Source organism: Myxine glutinosa, chromosome 3, assembly GCF_964187855.1.
Source record: "Myxine glutinosa chromosome 3, kmMyxGlut1.1, whole genome shotgun sequence".
NCBI lineage: Eukaryota > Metazoa > Chordata > Myxini > Myxiniformes > Myxinidae > Myxine > Myxine glutinosa.
In genome coordinates, this window is record NC_136263.1 from 42149118 (window position 1) to 42169683 (window position 20566).

The 20566-nt window shown below is 48.2% G+C and overlaps 1 protein-coding gene across 1 annotated transcript in view; it reads left to right on the plus strand.

Moving 5' to 3' along the window:
• Window positions 1-19920, plus strand: part of LOC137417924 (interferon-induced GTP-binding protein Mx-like) — a gene marked incomplete at its 5' end in the record, with an annotated part of 85038 nt that extends 65118 nt beyond the window's left edge. Inside the window, 2 exon segments of the mRNA XM_078773951.1 lie at window positions 8467-8754; window positions 19499-19920. Of these exon segments, the coding sequence (XP_078630077.1) occupies window positions 8467-8754; window positions 19499-19723 (513 nt within the window).
• Window positions 19921-20566: the final 646 nt, after the last annotated feature.

The window sequence follows — 20566 nt, forward strand, 5'->3', positions numbered from 1 at the left end:
TGGACTACATGCTTTCACTGCTCGGCGAGCACTCTCCGGCATTCCTGTTCCGGGAGCTGTTCCTCCGTCAGCTGCCTAACCCGGTACGCCTCGCCCTGGCAAGCACGACGATCACAGATCCCCGGGCCCTTGCCAGAGAAGCCGACAAGAGCTCCGCCGCAGGACAGCGCATCGCAGCGGCGACATGGGACCCACCGCCGTCCGACGCAACACCCATGGCGCCCGAGCACCCGGCACGGTCGACGACCGAACTGCCGACGCAATTGGCGGCCGCTACACCGAGTCGACCACCTCCAGCACGACGACCGGGGCCTCCACCTGACCAAGCGTGGTGTTACTATCATGCCAGGTTCGGACAGAAGGCCCGGACATGCCGACCCCCGTGCACCTTCGGCAGGCCGGGAAACGGCCGGGCCGGCGTTCATTACCAGCCATGAGCGCCGGCCACACGGGCAACTTACTGTTCATCACGGATAAAGCGTCCGGACGGCGCTTCCTGTGCGACACCGGCGCCCAACTGAGCGTCATACCCGCCTCTGACCAGGACAGGCAATCCGCGGTTTGCGGCCCCTCCTTGGTTGCGGCCAACGGATCGACCATCCGCACCTTCGGCCTGCGCAACGTCACCCTCTGCTTCGGCGGCCAACGCTTTGCTTGGACGTTTGTAACCGCAAACGTGCCCATGGCTCTGCTAGGCGCCGACTTCCTCTGCGCACACGGACTGCTGGTGGACGTCCATCGGCGTCGTTTAATCAACGCCGAAACCTTCAGCTCCTTGGTATGCACATTGAGCAGCTCCGCGCCGACCGAGCTGGCATGCGCCGTCCCGGCGGCGAACGAGTTTGCTCGCCTGCTCACGGAGTTCCCGGCCCTCACGTGGCCGACGTTTTCGGCCATCGCAGTACGGCATGGGATCGAGCACCACATATCAACCACGGGCCCGCCGGTCTACGCCAGGGCCCGCCGCCTCGACCCAGCCAAGCTCGCCGTGGCGAAGGCCGAATTCGACGCGTTGGAGCACCTCGGCATTGTGCGGCGCTCCGATAGCGCATGGGCCTCGCCACTGCACATCGTGCCAAAGCCGGGGGGTGGATGGCGCCCGTGTGGCGACTACCGCCGTCTCAATGACGCTACCACCCCCGACAGGTACCCGATCCCGCATATCCAAGACTTCTCCGCCCGTCTGGCGGGACGGGTCATTTTTTCGAAAATTGATCTCATACGGGGATATCACCAGGTACCTGTCAGGGCGGCCGACGTCCCTAAAACGGCAGTCATCACGCCGTTCGGCTTATTCAAATTCTTGCGGATGCCGTTTGGTTTCAAGAACGCGGCTCAGGCGTTCCAGCGCTTGATGGACGGTGTGCTGCGTGACCTGCCGTTCCTTTTCGTTTACCTGGACGACATCCTCGTCGCCAGCACGTCACGGGCCGAGCACCTCCTCCACCTCCGAACACTGTTCGGGCGCCTCAGCGAGCACGGCCTCATCGTCAACCCGGCCAAATGCCACTTCGGCACGACGGCCGTTGATTTTTTGGGCCACCACATCACCAAGAACGGGGCCGTGCCGCTGCCAACCAAGGTCGAGGCCATCACCACGTTCCCGCGTCCCCGCACCATAAAGGCCCTGCAGGAATTCCTGGGAATGGTGAATTTTTATCACCGCTTCGTGCCCCGCGCTGCTCAACTCATGCGGCCCCTCTACGAAGCCCTCCGGGGCAAGCCGGCCAAGCACGACATCGCCTGGTCCGCAGCAATGGATGCGGCCTTCCAAAGCTCAAAGCGGGCCCTCGCCGACGCAACACTGCTCGCTCACCCGGTGCTCAACATTCCCATCGCCCTCACCACGGATGCCTCCGACTACGCGGTGGGCGCCGTACATGAGCAATGGGTGAACGGGGTTTGGCAGCCACTCGCTTTTTTCAGCCGGCAGCTCCGGCCGAACGAGCTCAAATACAGCACGTTTGACCGGGAGCTCCTCGGTCTACACCTGGCCGTCCGCCATTTCCGCCACCTCCTGGAGGGCCGACCTTTCACGGCGTTCGTCGACCACAAGCCATTGGTTTACGCCATGGCCAAGGTCACGGAGCCGTTGTCGGCCCGCCAACAGCGCCACCTCTCCGCCGTGTCGGAGTTTACCATGGACATCCGGCACGTCGCCGGCAAAAACAATGCCGTGGCCAACTGTCTTTCCTGGGCCAGCGCGAACGCGGTCCACCTGGGCGTGGACTTTGCGCTTATGGCGGCGGACCAAACCACCGACACCACGGTGCAAGCCCTCCGGGCGGCGGACACGGGCCTCCGCCTGGCCGACATCCCCTTCGCGGACACTGTCCTGCTCTGCGACGTCTCCCAAGGCCAGCCTCGCCCCATCGTGCCCGTCACCTGGCAACGTCGCATCTTCGCCTCCCTCCACGGCCTTTCCCACCCGGGCCGGAAAGCTTCCCAGAAGTTGGTGTCGGCGCGATTCGTCTGGCACGGCCTTCGTCGGGACGTCCGCGATTGGACCAGCACCTGCACGGCCTGCCAACGGGCCAAGGTCCACCGACACACCCAGGCCCCGCTGGCACCTTTCACCGTGCCCGAACGACGTTTCGACCACGTCAACGTGGATCTGGTGGGCCCCCTGCCCCCGTCACGGGGGTTCACACACCTGCTCACCATGGTGGACAGGACCACCAGGTGGCCGGAGGCCGTTCCCCTCGTCTCCACCACCACCGCCGACGTGGCGCAGGCTTTCATCGCCACCTGGGTCGCCCGCTTCAGCGCACCGGCGGACATCTCGTCAGACCACGGACCACAGTTCACCTCCGAGCTGTGGGGCGCGGTTGCCCGCAACCTGGGTGTCAAGCTCCACCGTACTAAGGCCTACCACCCCCAAGCAAACGGGTTGTGCGAGCGATTCCACCGCTCCATGAAGGCCGCGCTCATGGCCGGCCTTCAAGACGGCGGTTGGGCCGACCGGCTGCCGTGGGTCCTTTTGGGCCTCCGCACGGCCCCCAAGGAGGACCTCCAGGCATCCACCGTCGAGCTTGTCTATGGCCAGGCGCTACGCGTCCCGGGCGAATTCGTGCCCGACGCTACCAGTCCCTGGTCCGCAGCTCACCAGCTCTCGGACCTCCAGGAGGCCGCCCGACGGTTTGCCCCCGTGCCAACATCCCACCACGGTGACCCCCAGTCCTACGTCCCCCCAGCACTTCGCACAGCGGAGTATGTTTTTGTGCGTCACGACGCACATCGGGGGCCACTCCGGCCGCCGTACGACGGGCCCTTCCGGGTGCTGCAACGGGACGACAAGTCGTTCGTCATCGACATCGGCGGAAGGTCGGACCGGATTGCGGTGGACCGCCTCAAGCCGGCGCACGTGGACGTCGACCACCCACCACGGGTGGCCCTTCCGCCGCGGCGAGGCCGCCCCCCGTCCACGGTGCCCCCCACTCGACCGCCCACCACCACACCGGACCCCCTCCCACGACCCGCCAGGGGTCGCTTCGGCCGGGTCATCAGGACCCCCCTCAAATTGACCCTGCCGGTGCAAGTCGATTCTGGGGGGACGTGTGTAGCGGCTACCGCTGGGTTTTCACAATCGCCTTGCACCTATCAAGGACGCGGAGCGATCACCATGCCGGGCTCGTCCAGGACGCCCGGGCAGGCTCGCCCTCAACTTGCCAGGCCGCAGCCAGGACGCTGGGCCACGCCCCCTCTCGCCTTTCCTGGGCAAATGCTCCGGGATAATATGTATATATATTGCTGCCCGATAAACGGGCTTTTCAGAGTGCCTGAGTGTTTGGTTTGATTAAAGCAACTCGGATGAATTCCAGCTTTTTGGCACGTCCATTCTTCCGATCGACGTGGGAGCCCCAGCTCCTTCAAGAACATCATTAGAGAGGATCTTGGAGGAACCTGTCTTATTTAAACCTCAGACATTTCGTTTGGTTTGCTCTTTGTTGTTGAAGTGTGCGGCGTCACCATGCCTAGCTCAAAAGAGCTCTCTGAGGCCTTCAGGAAGAAAGTAAAAGATGCCTACGAGTCTGGGAAGGGATTTAAAAAGATCTCCAAACAATTTGAAATCAATCATTCGACTGTCCGGAAGATCATCTGCAAGTGGAGAAGATTCCAAACAACTGCCAACTTGTTCAGGCCAGGCTGCCCCAGCAAGTTTAGCCCGAGAGCAGACCGCAAGATGCTGAAAGAAGTCTCGAAGAACCCCAGAATGTCATCACGGGACCTACAGGTAGCTCTTGCCACTGTTTATGTCAAAGTGCATGAGTCTACCATTCGAAAGAGGCTGCACAAATTTGATCTACACGGGAGGTGTGCCAGGAGGAAACCTTTGCTGTCCAGAAAGAACATCAGGACAAGACTAAAGTTTGCCAATGAACACCTAGGCAAAGACCAGCACTTCTGGAACAATGTGCTCTGGACAGATGAGTCAAAGGTAGAGCTATTTGGCCACAGTACCAGAAGACATGTTTGGCAAAAACCAAAGACAGCATTTGTCCACAAGAACCTGATACCAACTGTAAATCATGGTGGTGGAAATATTATGGTTTGGGGCAGCTTTGCTGCATCAGGGCCTGGGCAGCTCACCATCATAGAATCCACTATGAATACTTCATTGCACCAGAGGGTGCTTCAGAATAATGTGAGGCCATCTGTCGGAAAGTTGAAGCTCAACCGAGGGGTGGACCTTGCAACATGACAATGATCTTAAACATACCAGTAAATCCACCAAGGAATGGCTGAAAAGAAAGAAATGGAGGGTTCTGGAATGGCCAAGTCAAAGCCCGGATCTTAATCCCATCGAGATGTTGTGGGGGGATTTGAAACGAGCTGTGCATGCAAGAAACCCCTCAAACATCGCACAGCTGAAAGAATTCTGCATGGAGAAGTGGGCAAAAATTTCTCCCAGAATACAGTCGATGTCAGATATTGGTAGAGAGTTATAAGAAACGCCTACTTGAGGTTGTTTTGCCAAAGGGGGCAATACCACCTATTAGAGCCAAGGGTGTACTTACTTTTTCCACATGCAAAATTTGCATTTATGTTTGTTTAAATTATACAATGGACTACAAAATGTAAAGGTTTCATGATATTTGTTATATTATATCACCTTTATCTATCAATATTGTTGAAATGAAGATCATATAGCTGTATGTTGAAATATGTTGAAAAAGTCAAAACTTTACATGGGGTGTACTTACTTTTTCATGTGACTGTATAAACATATATATATAAACATATTAAAACACACATAAACACACACACGGTCGAGGCTCGAGGAGGATCTAGAAAATAGAAAAGTTTATGACACAGCAGGAGAGGTGGAAGCACGCAACGGCAGGGTTGAGGGACAAAATAGAGAGAGACTTTGAAGAAAAGGGGATGAGGTAGAATGAGGACTATGGGAAGACACAGGGGTGGATAAATGGATGCAGAAGCAACGAGCGCAGCACTGTGTAGATACCATACCTCTGCCAAGCTGAACAGTTTCCGTTTTGTTTCCCACTGATAGGCCAGATCTGGATTCGGACCTGAACCAAAATCGAATCTGCTTGTTCTTGTCACACACCCAAACTTTCTACCAAATTTAGACGAAATCCGTCCATAACGTTATGAGATATCATGCTATGCATCGTTTTTTGCTCTCAATGGTAAAGAATCACTTTTTAAAAATTCTCATTTCCAGATCCGAATCTGAACCAAAATCTAATTATTCAGACTGTGTCACATATCCAACCTCTCCACCAAATTTCGTATGGATCCATCCACAACTTTTTCAATGTTCTGTGTGTTAGCTATTACACTCGCCTCAACTTTGTAAACAAAAAAAAAAACCAAGATTAAGAAGGGAGGATGCCGGGCATTGATAGAAAATACTGTACGTGCATCTATCTATAATTCCATTAATCTCTGTATGTGTGTATGTGTGTATGTGTGTATGTTTGTCTGTGACCGCTGTTTCTCGACAACTACCGGTCCGATATACTTAAAACTTGCCAGGTATATTGCTGGGGACCCGAGGATGTGCCTTTTCAAGGTTTGAAATTAATCGGACAAGTAGTTACCGAGCTATGGCGATTTAGCCGTTCGCCGTTCGCTTTGGCGTTGCGAATCTATCTATAATTCCATTAATCTCTGTATGTGTGTATGTGTGTATGTTTGTCTGTGACCGCTGTTTCTCGACAACTACCGGTCCGATATACTTTAAACTTGCCAGGTATATTGCTGGGGACCCGAGGATGTGCCTTTTCAAGGTTTGAAATTAATCGGACAAGTAGTTACCGAGCTATGGCGATTTAGCCGTTCGCCGTTCGCTTTGGCGTTGCGAATGGACCAAACCATTTCATGTAAATAGAGGGGGTTGGTTCTGTGGTCGTTGCGAATGGACCAAACCATTTCATGTAAATAGAGGGGGGGGGATTGTCACTGTACTCGCAAGCCGTTCGCCGTTCGCTTTGGCGTTGCGAATGGACCAAACCATTTCATGTAAATAGAGGGGGGGGATATAATTTTAGATATATATATAGTACGGGCATATATATAGTACGGGCATGCCCTAGTAATGTTAAATGCAATATAACGAGTTGGAGTCAGTTGGAAGAATTTGCTGTTGGCTTTATGTGTGAGAGATTATAGAGGAGGGGCAGACCGGCCTAATTGTTCCAACATGGAAGAGGAAGGGAGACGATAATATCTGGGGAGATACCAGGCATCGCACTTCTAAGTCATGTCATGAGGTTACTAGAGTGGATTCTGGATGGGCGGATAAGGAAAAGGGTGGAGTAAGAGGCAGGATAAGAATACCAGGGGTTTAGAAAGGGTAGATGGATGATGGAATTTTATGGTTACGCTGAGAAAGTTGGTGGAGAAGAGGATGGAGATGCAAGGTGAAACGGTATTCGGGTTTGTGGATATTAAGAGGGCTTGCAACACTGTCCTGAGAGAGATGGCTGATGGCAGCAATGATATGGATCGGAGTGCTGGAAGCCGAAGCGAGTTTGGTGGAAGGTATGGATGAGGGAACAAAGAGAAAAGTTTTGGTTGGTCATGGATTGTCACAAGAGTTAAGCATGAACATTGGACTGAGGCAGAGAAGTTCACTCAGTTCACTATTGTTTATTATGGGGATGGATCGGGTGAGCAGGAGGGTCAGCAAGGGAGGCATTCTGAGAATGATAATACTGTATATGCAGACAATATAGTTAGTGTACAGCCGGAAGGAAATGTAGAAGACGTTGGAGGAGTGGAAGTAAGCGCTCAAGAGACTGGAGAAGCCAGAGTTCATTTGGGTCGGACAGTAGAGAAAAAAACTCAACATCAGTTTACAGGGGAAGATGAAGTATCTCGTTGGAACGATGACTGAGAATGGTAGTTTGGAGACAGAGTTACAGAGAATGATGCAAGTTGGATGCATGGAGGAAAGTTGAGAGAAAGTATCAGTTGAATTGAAAGTTCTGGGGTCTTGTGTAATGCTGACCTGCCTTCAAGTTCTGGAGATGTTGGCACTGACAGAAGCAATAACTGAGGCTGCAAGTTTGCGAAAACAGCAGGATGATGATAGTGGGAGTGAAGCTACAGTGCATTCAGAAAGTATTCAGACCCCTTCACTTTTTTCACATTTTGTTATGTTGCAGCCTTATGCTGAAATCGTTTAAATTCATTTTTTCCCCTCATCAATCTACACTCAATACCCCATAATGCCAAAGAGAAAACAGGATTTTAGAAAGTTTTGCAAATTTATTTTTAAAAAAAAACTGAAATATCACATTGACATAAGTATTCATACCCTTTGCTATGACACTTGAAATTTAGCTCAGGTACCTCCCATTTCTCTTGATCATATTTGAGATGTTTCTACACCTTGATTGGAGTCCACCAGTGGTAAATTCAATTGATTGGACATGATTTGGAAAGGCACACACCTGTCTATATGAGGTCTCACAGCTGACAATGCATATGAGAGCAAAAACCAAGCCATGAGATCGAAGGAACTGCCTGCAGAGCTCAGAGACAGGATTGCGTCGAGGCACAGATCACAAGTTGATACGGCAGAAGAGGATCACACCATAATGAGATGTGTTGAGATGGAAACACAAAACAAGCCATCCCTGTTTTACTTTGCCATCAAACAAGCTTTGTTTCAGAGTTTCTTGTTTTGTACAAGTTTGATTATCAAAATAAAATGATAGAAACTTTTTTAAAAAATGTAACAAAAATAAAAAAATAAAATCCTCACTGCAAAATGGCCACTTGGCTGAGTTGATGTTTTCTTTCTCCCACTCACATACTCATTTTCAAAATTAGTTTCAATATTGATTTTTTTTCGACTTCTCAAATGGAGAGATTGAGAAAGCAGAAATATAATTGCTGTGTGTGTTGTAAAATGAACTGTGTGCATTGTCAAAATGACCAAATTGTCCATAATTTGCTTTGTTGCTCATGTTTTATATTTTAAATGTGCAGATGACATTGGAGGAATTGAAGGGAAAACAGTATGAAGAGGCCAAGACACTCATTCAGAAAATTTTCAAAATGGAGTCTCAGATCTACACACAGGATGTGCTGTACAGCAATTACCTTGACAATGAGGAGTCTGAAGAACCAAAGGAAACACCACCAAGCTCATTTCGAAAGGCAGTCGCTATCAATCCGTTATTTTCACCGATGAACCTATTCAATGGTGATGTCAACTCTGTGAAGTACCACAAGGACATAGAGGTGATGAGTAAACACCTGACAGCATATGTAAAGGTGAGTAAATAATGCCTTTTCACCATGGCTTCCTTTAGATAAATTAAAGAGCATATCTGATCTTGGAAAAGCTTTATCTCTAATATAATTGGCATGGCATTATCGGATTGTCATTAAGTACCAAACCGGCTCATGAATGACCTTCAGGGATGGAGTAATTTGTCTAACTTGTCTGGTATACTCCAAGTGTGATGGTATTTCCCACTTTGTTGTTAACTATTACTTTGAAGCTTGGGCATCAAAATGCTACTTGCAAAATAATATTTTTCTTCCGAAACAATTGAAAAAGCAGTTGCTTTTCCTGATGCTCAAGAAGAATGTTTACTTTTTTCTCCCTCTAAAGAAGCAAGGCTCATGAAAGAGCAAGGGAGATCTGATAGTGGAACAATCAAGTTAAGGGGAAAGGGAGGAGGGGAGGAAACGCTGAAACTAACCTGTAAGATGGGTTCAACCTGATGCTTGGGTTAGGAAAGGTTAATGGGGATAACAAAAATGGGACAGAATTGGGGATGACAATTAAAAGATGCCGGTCTTTATAGGTGAGGCCTTCGGAGTTAGGCCAGACAATCGAACACTAACTAATTTGACAATACACTCCAACATGAACAAGAGAAAAATATAAGAGCAGTGAGTGTCACCCAATCTAATACAATACATTAGTTATTTGTGCCTGTTGTTTGTGTTCTTTGTGACATCCTTAAAACAATTAGTTTCCTATTTGGAATTATCAATTTTGTTTGACGGCCAGGCAGGCAGACAGAGTTTAAAAAAAAAACTCACTCCTCTCTGTTGATGTGCAATCGCAACAAATTCAAAGCCAAAGTACTGTCGTGTCCATGCCGATAAAGACCAGCCTCGGACAGATGACCGATCGAGCTTACCTCCAAGGCGTTCAGTCAACTATGGTGGATCTTCTTTATACGCAAGAGGAGTAGTGGAGGGTGATGTGGCTTACCTGAACAGACGGGCGTGAAGCGGGTGGTTTTCCGAATTACCGACAGATAAACAGGGCAAGGAAGTAAAATGCAACAAATAAAGAGTTTAATGAAAAGAATGCCAAGGACAAGTAAATGTGCAGTAATACTAAAATCCTAAATGGAGCACCTCCACATGGACTCGTCAAACAACACAAGTGGAAAAATAAATGGAAAATAATAAATGTGTAGTTTTTGAATATCAGCGGGTACTCAGCTCTGGTCCCCTTAACCGTCTGGTCTGGGGTCGTCACAGGCCCTGCGTCCCTGCGTGGGAAACACGCCTTGGCGCAAAGCCGTGTTCACTGTCAACCGTGAACGGGAAGCGAGCAGGTTTGTTTTGTACTGTTTTGTTTTGTCCTCGGCCCACGCTCCACAAAACACTGAGGTCTCTCAGGCGCACACAGCCATCACAAAGTCAGCACCAACGAACCAGGGAAAAAGATGCGTCCGCTCCTCCACGCAGCCAGGAACAGAGTGAGCAGGAACTGCAACCGCATGCAACGAGAACCCAGCGCAAGAGGGCCAGAGAAGGAAGAATGCGCTCGCTCGCAATGAATGTCCCAATGCAAGAGAGAAAATGGTGGTGTGTCCACCTGCGATGACATCCACGAAGCTAGAGAAGGAAAATGCCGGGACATGCCCTTTTAACCCTCAGTCTTTTCACGTCAACTGATGACGTCCGCGTGTGCTCCAATCAAAGAGTCCATCTCATCGCTCCATCGCCCGGACCAATCGTCACCTTTCGGGGCGGGGCCTCACGGCCCTGCCCGCTTGGTGTTGCGATAACTCGGGCTGGGGCACCAGCGGTAGTGTTCCATGTCCGAATCCTGGTGGCTTTTATTTAGTTCTTTAGTTTTATTTAATCCTGGTGGCTCGTTCCAATTTCCCAATTAATCAATCCCAGGGCTCTCTCGCCAAGCCGAGAGTCCACAAATCATAAGAGATCCTCTGTGGAAGATCATGCTCACACCATCACGTTCCACAGATGCCCCAATGGTTGTCCGGTGGGCTATGCCATTCCTGTCCATGCGGTTCGACCCGCGTCCATAGATCAGCACAGCATGGCAGGTCACCACATGCTGGCTGTCCCAGAGTCTCAGGGAGAGGCTGCCAGGCCGCATGCCCAGGCGGTCATCACATCAGGCCCGTGTTGGCCGTCCGTGGTGCCGCCACCAAAGCGTGGCCCACAACACCTCCCCCTAGTGGTCCTCATGTTACACCATACCAGGTGTCTGTGAGAAACCACCTCGGACCCCCCTGGAGGTCTTAACCCCCACCAGGGTCCGGTGACTCTGCTGGCCCGAGACACTTGCTCGGGAGGGGCCCCGATGGACAAGGGACGCTACACTCCACCAGACCCACCGTGGGCCCAGGTCGTACCCCACGTCCAAATCCTGCCGGCGAGCCCCCCAGCTGGCTGGCGCACCCCAATTTCCAAGTGGGAAAATTCTCATGAGGCCGACCCCAATGACCTCTCTCGGTCCGAATTTTGCAAGCCGGGGACAAACTCCCACCATGGCTGCTCCAAATTAAACTCCCATTGCAATTTGAGTTTAAATTTCTTTTTAAAAAATTTGGCCTCGTGTGCCCATTCGCAGCTGCAGGTAACGACCCCTTCCCCGGGTTCTTCTGTCCCTCCCTGCAGCTGTTCCAAATTCACTATGGGGACCAGTTTTTCTGAGGCTCTATCTCCCGACTATTCCATGTCTGAGTCCAGCTTGGGGCCAAAACACCCCCCCAGCTGGGTATCCAGTTTCGGAGCCTCTGGTGCCCAATCATAGTCCGTAGTGAGGATCCCCTCGGTCACCTTTATGTCATCCTGGGGATATCCAATGGACCGACTCACCTCATCTCCCAGACTTTGTTGGACCCGAGCAATCCCTCCCTCGATGGTATTGTCCCAGGTCTCCAGCCGCTCCCGTGTCACATCATTCAGTTCATCATCCCCAATCAATTCTGGCCCCAACAGGTCTTTATCTATAAATATCCGCTCTGGTTCTGTAACCCGGGTTTCCAACCCCTTTACATTCTGCTCCAAACCACCGCCCTGGTGATGCAAAAGTCCAAATTCCTTTCCCTGTTGTCGCATTCCGGCATTCACACAAATCCGACAATCTTTCAGATCCTTTTCAGTTAACAAACATTCCCCATTTAAATTTGAGTTTTCCCTATTTACTTCGAGACATGCTCTCTGCTGTGCCCAAAGTCTATCAGACTGAGTTTCACCTTCTTCAATTTCCAATGCCATCTCTTCCCGTTTTGAATCAAATTATAATGCCAATGCATTCTCCTGTGCCCCAAATTCATTCTTTATTTCTTCCTTTAATTCATTCGTTTGTTCTCTTTTGGCTCTCATTGTTTTCGTTCCGGCTTTCAATTCTTCACTACAGGCCTTCAATTGTTCATGACAGGCATCCATTTGTTCACTATAGGCATCCAATTGAGCCCCCAATTATCTCTATATATTATTTTCCAATCGTTCGTATATTCCCTCTATCAATTTTCACATGGCCTGGAAATCCATTGGACCTGCTTCCTCGTTCGATCGCTCAGGAACGGGGGAGGTTCCAACACTATTCCCATCAAACACTACCACCGGCTCACTTCCTTTGTCTTCGGAATCCTCCATCCGCTCCGCCATCTCACTCACGTCCACCACCCACGGTGATAAAGCAGTTCTCCAGTGCGCGTATTTTACCTCAGGGAAAAAAAACTTGTTGCTCTTTGCACACCAATCTATGATAAAATTTGAGCCTCGGTACTACAATCGATCCTCCCTCCAAGAGAGAGAGAGAGAGAGAGAGAGAGAGAGAGAGAGAGAGAGAGAGAGAGAGAGAGAGAGACGATCATTAAATTTAGTATTCCGAAAGCTGAGCGCAATTTACCACTCAGCGAGTGTCGAACTCGCAACCCTCGGACACCGAGTGTCCGTCGGGTCTGAATCCCAAACTCCTGACACCAGTTGTCGTGTCCATGCCAATAAAGACTGGCCTCAGACGGATGACCGACCGAGCTTACCTCCGAGGCGTTCAGTCAGCTATGGCGGATCTTCTTTATGTGCACGAGGAGTAGTGGAGGGTGACGCGGCTTACCTGGATGGACGGGCGTGAAGCGGGTGGTTTTCCGAATCACCGACAGATAAACAGGACAGGGCAAGGAATGAAAATGCAACAAATAAAGGGTTTAATAAAAAGAATGCCAAGGACAAGTAAATGTGCGGTAATAATAAAATCCTAAATGGAGCGCCCCCACACGGACTCGTAAAACAACACAAGGGGAAAAATAAATGGAAAACAAGCGTGATGCCTAGGTCCCCCGTCGTTGAAGTGATGTGAGTTGACAAAGTGGAAGACGCAAGGCGGCCATCTTGGATTTTGACGTGGTGACCCAATTTTCAATAGCGTTCTCCCTTAAACGTAGATACACCCACACACCAGATTAGAAGTTAGTAGTTCGTTTATTAGTCCCCTACCGGTGTACACCGGAGGGGACTATAGGTTTGCACGCCGTCCCTCCGTCTGTCAGCCCGTCAGTCCGTCAGTCCGTCAGTCCGTCAGTCTGTCAGTCTGTCAGGCTGTCAGGCCGTCAGTCCGTCAGTCCGTCAGTCCGTCAGTCCGTCACGCAAAGAACAGTTTTCCGTACTTTTTTCTAAACGCTTAATGCTAATGATTTCAAACTTGGCACATGGTTTCCTCATGATAAGTTACAGGTCAAGTTCGAACTTCACGACGTTTCAATCATTTTTGACAAGGTTATGGCACTTTGAACTTTGGGAATTCTGATAATTCTGATGATCCTTAACTCAGTGCCATTTTAAGTTTTAATTTCCTTTAAAAAACATTTTCTCTGCAATAATAGGACCGATTGAGGTCAAATTTTCACCGTAGGGGGGGACTCGGTCTGTAGAATATTTTAATGGTAATTATGACGTCGCAAGTCACATGGTTCGGCCGCCATATTGTTTTTCGTGAAAACACGAAAACCCCTTTTTCTCTGCAACGGCTGAACAGATCGAGGCCAAACTTTGCAGGCACAATCACATACCCATGACGAACAAAAAAGTCATGAGCATGACGTCATGCGTCACATGGTTTCAGAGTTATGACGTTTTAAAGCATGAACCTTTAAAACCGAGCCCCTCCCTCATTTTTGATCCAATCGAGGGGAAACTTCACAAATCTGTTCAGCATGTCAGTCTACTAAAATGTCCTTTTGGAATTTGCGATAGGGCACGTGGTTTAGCAGATATCGTTAATTAAACGAAAATATTTTTAAAATGTATATCTCTTGAATCGCTAGTACCTGAATCGCTAGTACCTCAGGCCGTGAGTTGGTAATAATCTATCTATAATTCCAGTAATCTCTGTGTGTATGTGTGTGTGTGTGTGTGTGTGTGTGTGTGTTTGTCTGTGACCGCTGTTTCTCGACAACCACGGGTCCGATATACTTGAAACTTGCCAGGTATATTGCTGGGGACCCGAGGATGTGCCTTTTCAAGGTTTGAAATTAATCGGACAAGTGGTTCCCAAGGTATGGTCACCGTACTCGCAAGCCGTTCGCTTTGGCTTTGCGAATGGACCAAACCATTTCATGTAAATAGAGGGGGGGGGGGGGGGGTTCTGTGGTCGTTACTGCCACCTGGTTTCGGACCAAACCATTTCATGTAAATAGAGGGGGGGGTTCTGTGGTCGTTACTGCCACGTGGTTTCAAAGTTTTTTTTTTGTTGTTGTTTGCACGCATGTTTTTTTGCACGCACATACGGGCAAGCACGTACGGGCAAGCACGTACGTGCGGGCACGTCCTAGTTTATATAATTAACACAGTGCAATACGCGCAGGCTGCTCCACGGAGTGACCTTGTGGGCTTATCAACGAGGCGAGGCATGACACACATGTGTCTCAGCATACCTCAGATCAAGTTTGAAAACCAGCATCAACCGTGCATAAATTTGCATATTCGATCATTTTTGACAAAGTTATGGCACTTTGTTTATTCTAGAGTTCTCCTCAAGCCACAACACGCGCCCTCAGCCTCGTCTCGCGAACGTCAAAAGCGCGACACAGCGCGCTCTTTCAGGAGGGGCGGAGCCAAGCCAAGCAACATATATATGCACATCGATCATTGATCGTGAACCGAAAAATATAATAAATTACTGATGGTTTCAGAGTTATGACGTTTTTAAGCATGAACATTTAAAACCGAGCCCCTCCCTCATTTTTGATCCAATCGAGGGGAAACTTCACAGATCTGTTCAGCATGTCAGTCTACTGAAATGTCCTTTTGGAATTTGCGATAGGGCACGTGGTTTGGCAGATATAGTTAATTAAAGGAAAAAAAAAAATGGATATCTCTTGAATCGCCATTACCTCGGAACGTGAGTTGGTAATTATATAATTCACACAGTGCAATACGTGCAGGCCACTCCACGGAGCGACCTTGCGGGCTTATCAACGAGGCGAGGCGTGACACACATGTGTCTCAGCATACCTCAGATAAAGTTTGAAAACCAGCATCAACCGTGCATAAATTTGCATATTCGATCATTTTTGACAAAGGTATGGCACTTTGAACTTTGGTAGGGGACATGTATTGCAGCGCAATACTCAGACTGCTTGTTTTTCATGATATTTCGCTCACAAGGTTCAGACATATATATGGTGGCTGCCATCTTGGATTTTAACGTGGCGATCCAATTTTCAATAGCGTTCTTCCTTATGCCTGGATACACCCACACACCAGATTAGAAGTTGGTACTTCTCTTATTTTTCAAGATATTCCGCTCACATGGTTCAGACATACATGGCGGCGGCCATCTTGAATTTTGACGTGGCGACCCAATTTTCAAAAGCATTCTTCCTTATGTGTGGATACACCCACACACCAGATTAGAAGTTAGTAGTTCGTTTATATTTCAAGATATTTCGCTCACAAGGTTCAGACATACATGGCTGTGGCGGCCATCTTGGATTTTGACGTGGCGACCCAATTTTCAATAGCGTTCCTTATGCCTAGATACACCCACACACCAGATTAGAAGTTGGTACTTCGCTTATTTTTCAAGATATTCCGCTCACAAGGTTCAGACATACATGGCGGCGGCCAACTTGGATTTTGACGTGGTGACCCAATTTTCAATAGCGTTCTTCCTTATGCCAAGATACACCCACACACCAGATTAGAAGTTGGTACTTCGCTTATTTTTCAAGATATTCCGCTCACAATGTTCAGACATACATGGCGTCAGACATACATGGCGGCGGCCATCTTGGATTTTGACGTGGGTTGCACCCACACACCAAATTAGAATTGGGTCCTTCGCTTACGCACGTTCGCACGCATGCACGGACGCACACACACACGGACGGAGGGGAAAACCATAGTCCCCCTTTCGCTCTGCGGTGCGACGACGGAGGACAATAATAAATGTGTAGGTGTTTGAATGTCAGCGGGTACTCAGCTCTGGTCCCCTTGACCGTCCGTGGTCGTCGCAGGCCCCGCGTCCCTGCACAGGAAAACACGCCTTGGCTCGAAGCCGCGTTCACCATCAACCGTAAACGTGAAGCGCGCAGGCCCTCGCTAAGTCCTCGTCCCACGCTCCACAAAGCACTGAGGTCTCTCAGGCGCACACAGCTGTCACAAAGTCCCCACCAACAAACCAGGGAAAAAGATGCAACCTCTCCTCCACGCAGCCAGGATCAGAGTGAGCACGAACTGCGACCGCACGCAACGAGAACTCAGCGCAAGAGGGCCAGAGAAGAAAGAATGCGTCCGCTTGCAATGAATGTCCCAACGCCAGAGAGAGAAAATGGTGGTGCGTCCGCCTGCGATGACATCCACAAAGCCAGAGAAGGAAAAGGCCGGGACATGTCCGTTTTACCCTCGGTTTTTTTTAACGTTATCCGATGACGTCCGCACGTGCTCCAATCAGAGTCCATCTCATCGCTCCATCGCCCGGACCAATCATCACCTTTTGGGGCAGGGCCTCAGGGCCTTGCCTGTTTGGTGTTGCGATGACTCGACTGGCGGTGCCAGCGGTAGTGTTCCATGTCCGAATCCTGGTGGCTTTCCGTTTTGTTTGTGGCGTCGATCGCTTGGCTGGTGGTGTGTGCAGTGTCGTGTCATAAGGAACAAGGGAAAAATAGGAGGCAATTACATACAGGGAATTAATTACCCTTAAACCCTGCCTAATTAACATAGCCCCACCCCTCACCATGGGGACAAATATGAGACCCTACACGACATCCGGTCTAACAGATTCCCTACTTAGGTACATGAAGGTTTCTTCTTCTTCATCGTGACATTCAGAGCACACTACCTATGCAATTCTACCTGGACTAATGTATTTCATGAGCTACCCCCACAGAAAAGTAACAGTTCGTTAAAACAAAATACTTGTCTTCCTAATCATATTCCGATTTGTGTTCAAAATCTTACATTCAATTTAAATTAGTTGTTTCTTTTTGCTTCGCTTGCGTGAGATAACAACAAAGTGATGAAACGACAACAGAAAGACAGCCCAGATCCAGTGCGGAAATCTTAGCTTTGACGAGCTTCAATTAAGCAGGTAAAACCAATGTTAACCAGGGTAAGACCTGGAAGGAAAAATTTCCTTCACTTTCCTAGGTTCACAAGTACAAGATGCATGGAAGATCTTGTACCTCAAAACATACAAACACCACACAGTTATTGAAGTTATCTTTTTAGCTTGCCAATACTTATTTATTTTTAATAATGACTTTTGCTCTTCACTCGTCTTTGTCATATTGGGAAGAAAAAAAATGACAGTAAACAGTAGAATGTGCAAGCCATAATTGATTAGCTCGCATTTGAATGTTGTATTGCACATTTAATTCATCCATACCACTCCCACTTTCTCAGACCAGACTCGGTTGGGTAATGGTAGAGTGTTCACTCTGAGTCTGGGAAAATCGGTGGTTCAAACACCCACCGAGTCATGCCAAAGACGTTCTAAAAATAGTACGTGGTGCTTCCTTGCCTGATGCTCAGCATTTAATAGGATAGAGCATGGACAAACAACGCTGGGAAGGCAAACCACAAGGTATAACCCATGCTAAGAAACTGCTTCGGCAGTACCAACATGCTATAAAGAGTAAGGTACATCAATTCTTTATGGCGTATCCCATAGGGCAATCTATGCCGTCTGGAACAGCATTTCTCTGTCCATCTAGTGTATGTATATATGTATGTATGTATGTATGTATGTATGTATGTATGTATGTATGCATGGATGTCCCTTCTGTTGGCATTTTGCGGGTTTAGTCCATTCAAAATTTATTTTCTCTGTAACCGTTGGTCCGATTGACACAAAATTTTCACCATAGGAGTGACTCCTCCTGTAGAATTTTTACTGATAATTATGACATCATGGATCACGTGGCACATGCCCATCTTGGAAAAACCGAAAACTTTGCACCTCTATATCTCCGAAACTGCTGCATGGAAAAAAAATGAAAGATGGCTCATTGTAAGGTACTCCCCATGGGGAATACCATATGTTAATGATGATGACATAGGTGCCTCCATTATGACATCATAGATAGGCAAGTAGAACGCTTGATCCGATCAGTATGAAATTTATTGATCGTGATCTAGGGATAAATTGGTCGAGAAAAAAAAATTGATGACGTCATCAGTCACGCACTTCAGTAGACATATTTTTACGGCGTAGCCTGTAGGGCTACGTTTGTTTGTTTCTCCGTTTTTGTTTGTTTTGTTTTGTTTCGTGTGTCTGTCCGTCCGGTGTATGTATGTCCCTCACAAACCTCCACCAATCAGAGCTGAGGATCTGATCACATGACAGGGGAAAGCAGGTCCTCCATTCAGCAGATCAAAGCCCAGCTATGCCATTGTTAGACTATTGGTTCACGAGTTGTCAAACAGTGACCACTATATTCGTCATGGATGTGTGTCTGTGTGTCGGTCTGTCTGCAGCATAACTACCCGATGATATCATCCGATCTTGATGAAACTTGGGTGGGAGGTTGATATCATGATCTAGTTGTGTCCTGCCTAGAGTGGGCGTATTGCGCCCATTGTGGGCGGAGCCACGCCCGAAAAAGATGTCTTTTTAGGGGGTAATCAAGTTCAAGCTACATCTTCTCCGAGGGGTTTGGTGGAATCTGACAGGGGTTTCGGTATTTGGTGAGGCCAATATCACGTGTCTAGCCCCACGGAGCTCGATTTTTCATTTTAGCCCCAAGGTCAAGGTCACAAGGTCACGAAATTTAGAAAAGTCGATTTTTGATGGTTTTATTACATTGTTCGCTTCCTGATAGGGTGAAATGTCGTACATGATCTTATATTATCACATACATCATGAAATACAAGTTTTCCAACAAACTTCATAATCTTCGACCTTTCACCTTTGAAGGTCACAAAGGTGAAATTTTCAAAGTTGTCGGAATTGAACCGAATTTTCGGTATTTCGTAGCTAACTAACCTCATAACTGATTATACATTATTTTCTATCTCATTTCAAGGTCAGTAACCTTCGTTTTGACATTTCCGGGCCAGCACCACACACAATTACGAACAGCTGGCTCTTAAAGGCCTGCGCACACAGTGCATTGGGGCCCTTTGTAAATAGGCATGTACACCGCATGTCGGGGGCCGACACCTGCCACGTGGGCCCCCGACCCCCCAGTCCGGCCCTGTTTCAGTTATAGTCCATCTTTTGTCATTGAATACCGCTCGCTCGTGAAGCATCGTCGTCTCCTGACTTGTTGATCTTGTTTTTCTTTCTCAGATTGCACAGACCAGACTCTGTGATCACATTCCCATGGTCATCCGCCACCACCTGTTGCATGAGTTCTCAAAACAACTTCAGCTGGAGCTTTCCGTACTTATCCAAGAAAGAAACATTGAGGAGCTCGTGCAAGAACACCGCGAATTTGCTGATCACCGTAAACACCTGTATGCCAAGGCAAAGCGTCTCGATGGTGCTCGCAGGATTTTGCTTTCCTTCTGCTGACTGATTGTTCTGCTGTTTTGCATACACATGCCAAGTCTCACCTGTAGCTTGTGACGTTGATTTATGATGACAACATTTTTGTTGTATTTTCCCTGTCAGTTCTTACTGGAAACATTCCACCAATGCAAAAAGCATTTCTTGCTGAGTCGTATTCAAATACGTCATCTTCTTCTTCTATATATATATAAAAGAAAGTTTTTGTTTGTTTGTCTGTTTTTTGTTTGTCTGCATGCGCTAATCTCCTGAACGGTGAAAGATCGGAGGAAACCTCTGAAACAAAAAATGTCGGGACGGGCCCCGGGAAGGTTATAGGCGAGGTAGTCGGGTCAATGTAAGGTTTGACCCCAAAAAAATTTATAATAAAGGTTTTTTTGTTTTAGGTGTATCATTAGGTTGTACTAGACCCCTGAAAAAAAGTTTACCAAAATTTGACTCCGGGAAAGTGGTTAATTAGCATATTTTCAAAATGGCACCCCTCCCAAATTTTCAATGTACAGGAAACTTTTTTATAATTCAAATTAGACCCTATAAATGTATTACAAATAGATAGAAACATGGTTGGTTTACATAATGAACACATCAGAAAACTTCTATGACGTCATTATGACGTCAATGATGACGACAATGAATAATACATGCATTTTTATCAACTTTTTTCAACAAATACACACTTTGTGAAAAAAAATTTTTGAAAATTTGATCTGCCTATACAATACAGTATTTTCTGAAAGGTCTGTGAATAATACATGGTTATTGGTAGTGACGTCATGACACCATGCAACCTAGGAACAAATCCCTGCATCACCGTATGACCATATGAAGGGAAATATCATGTCAGCTGGT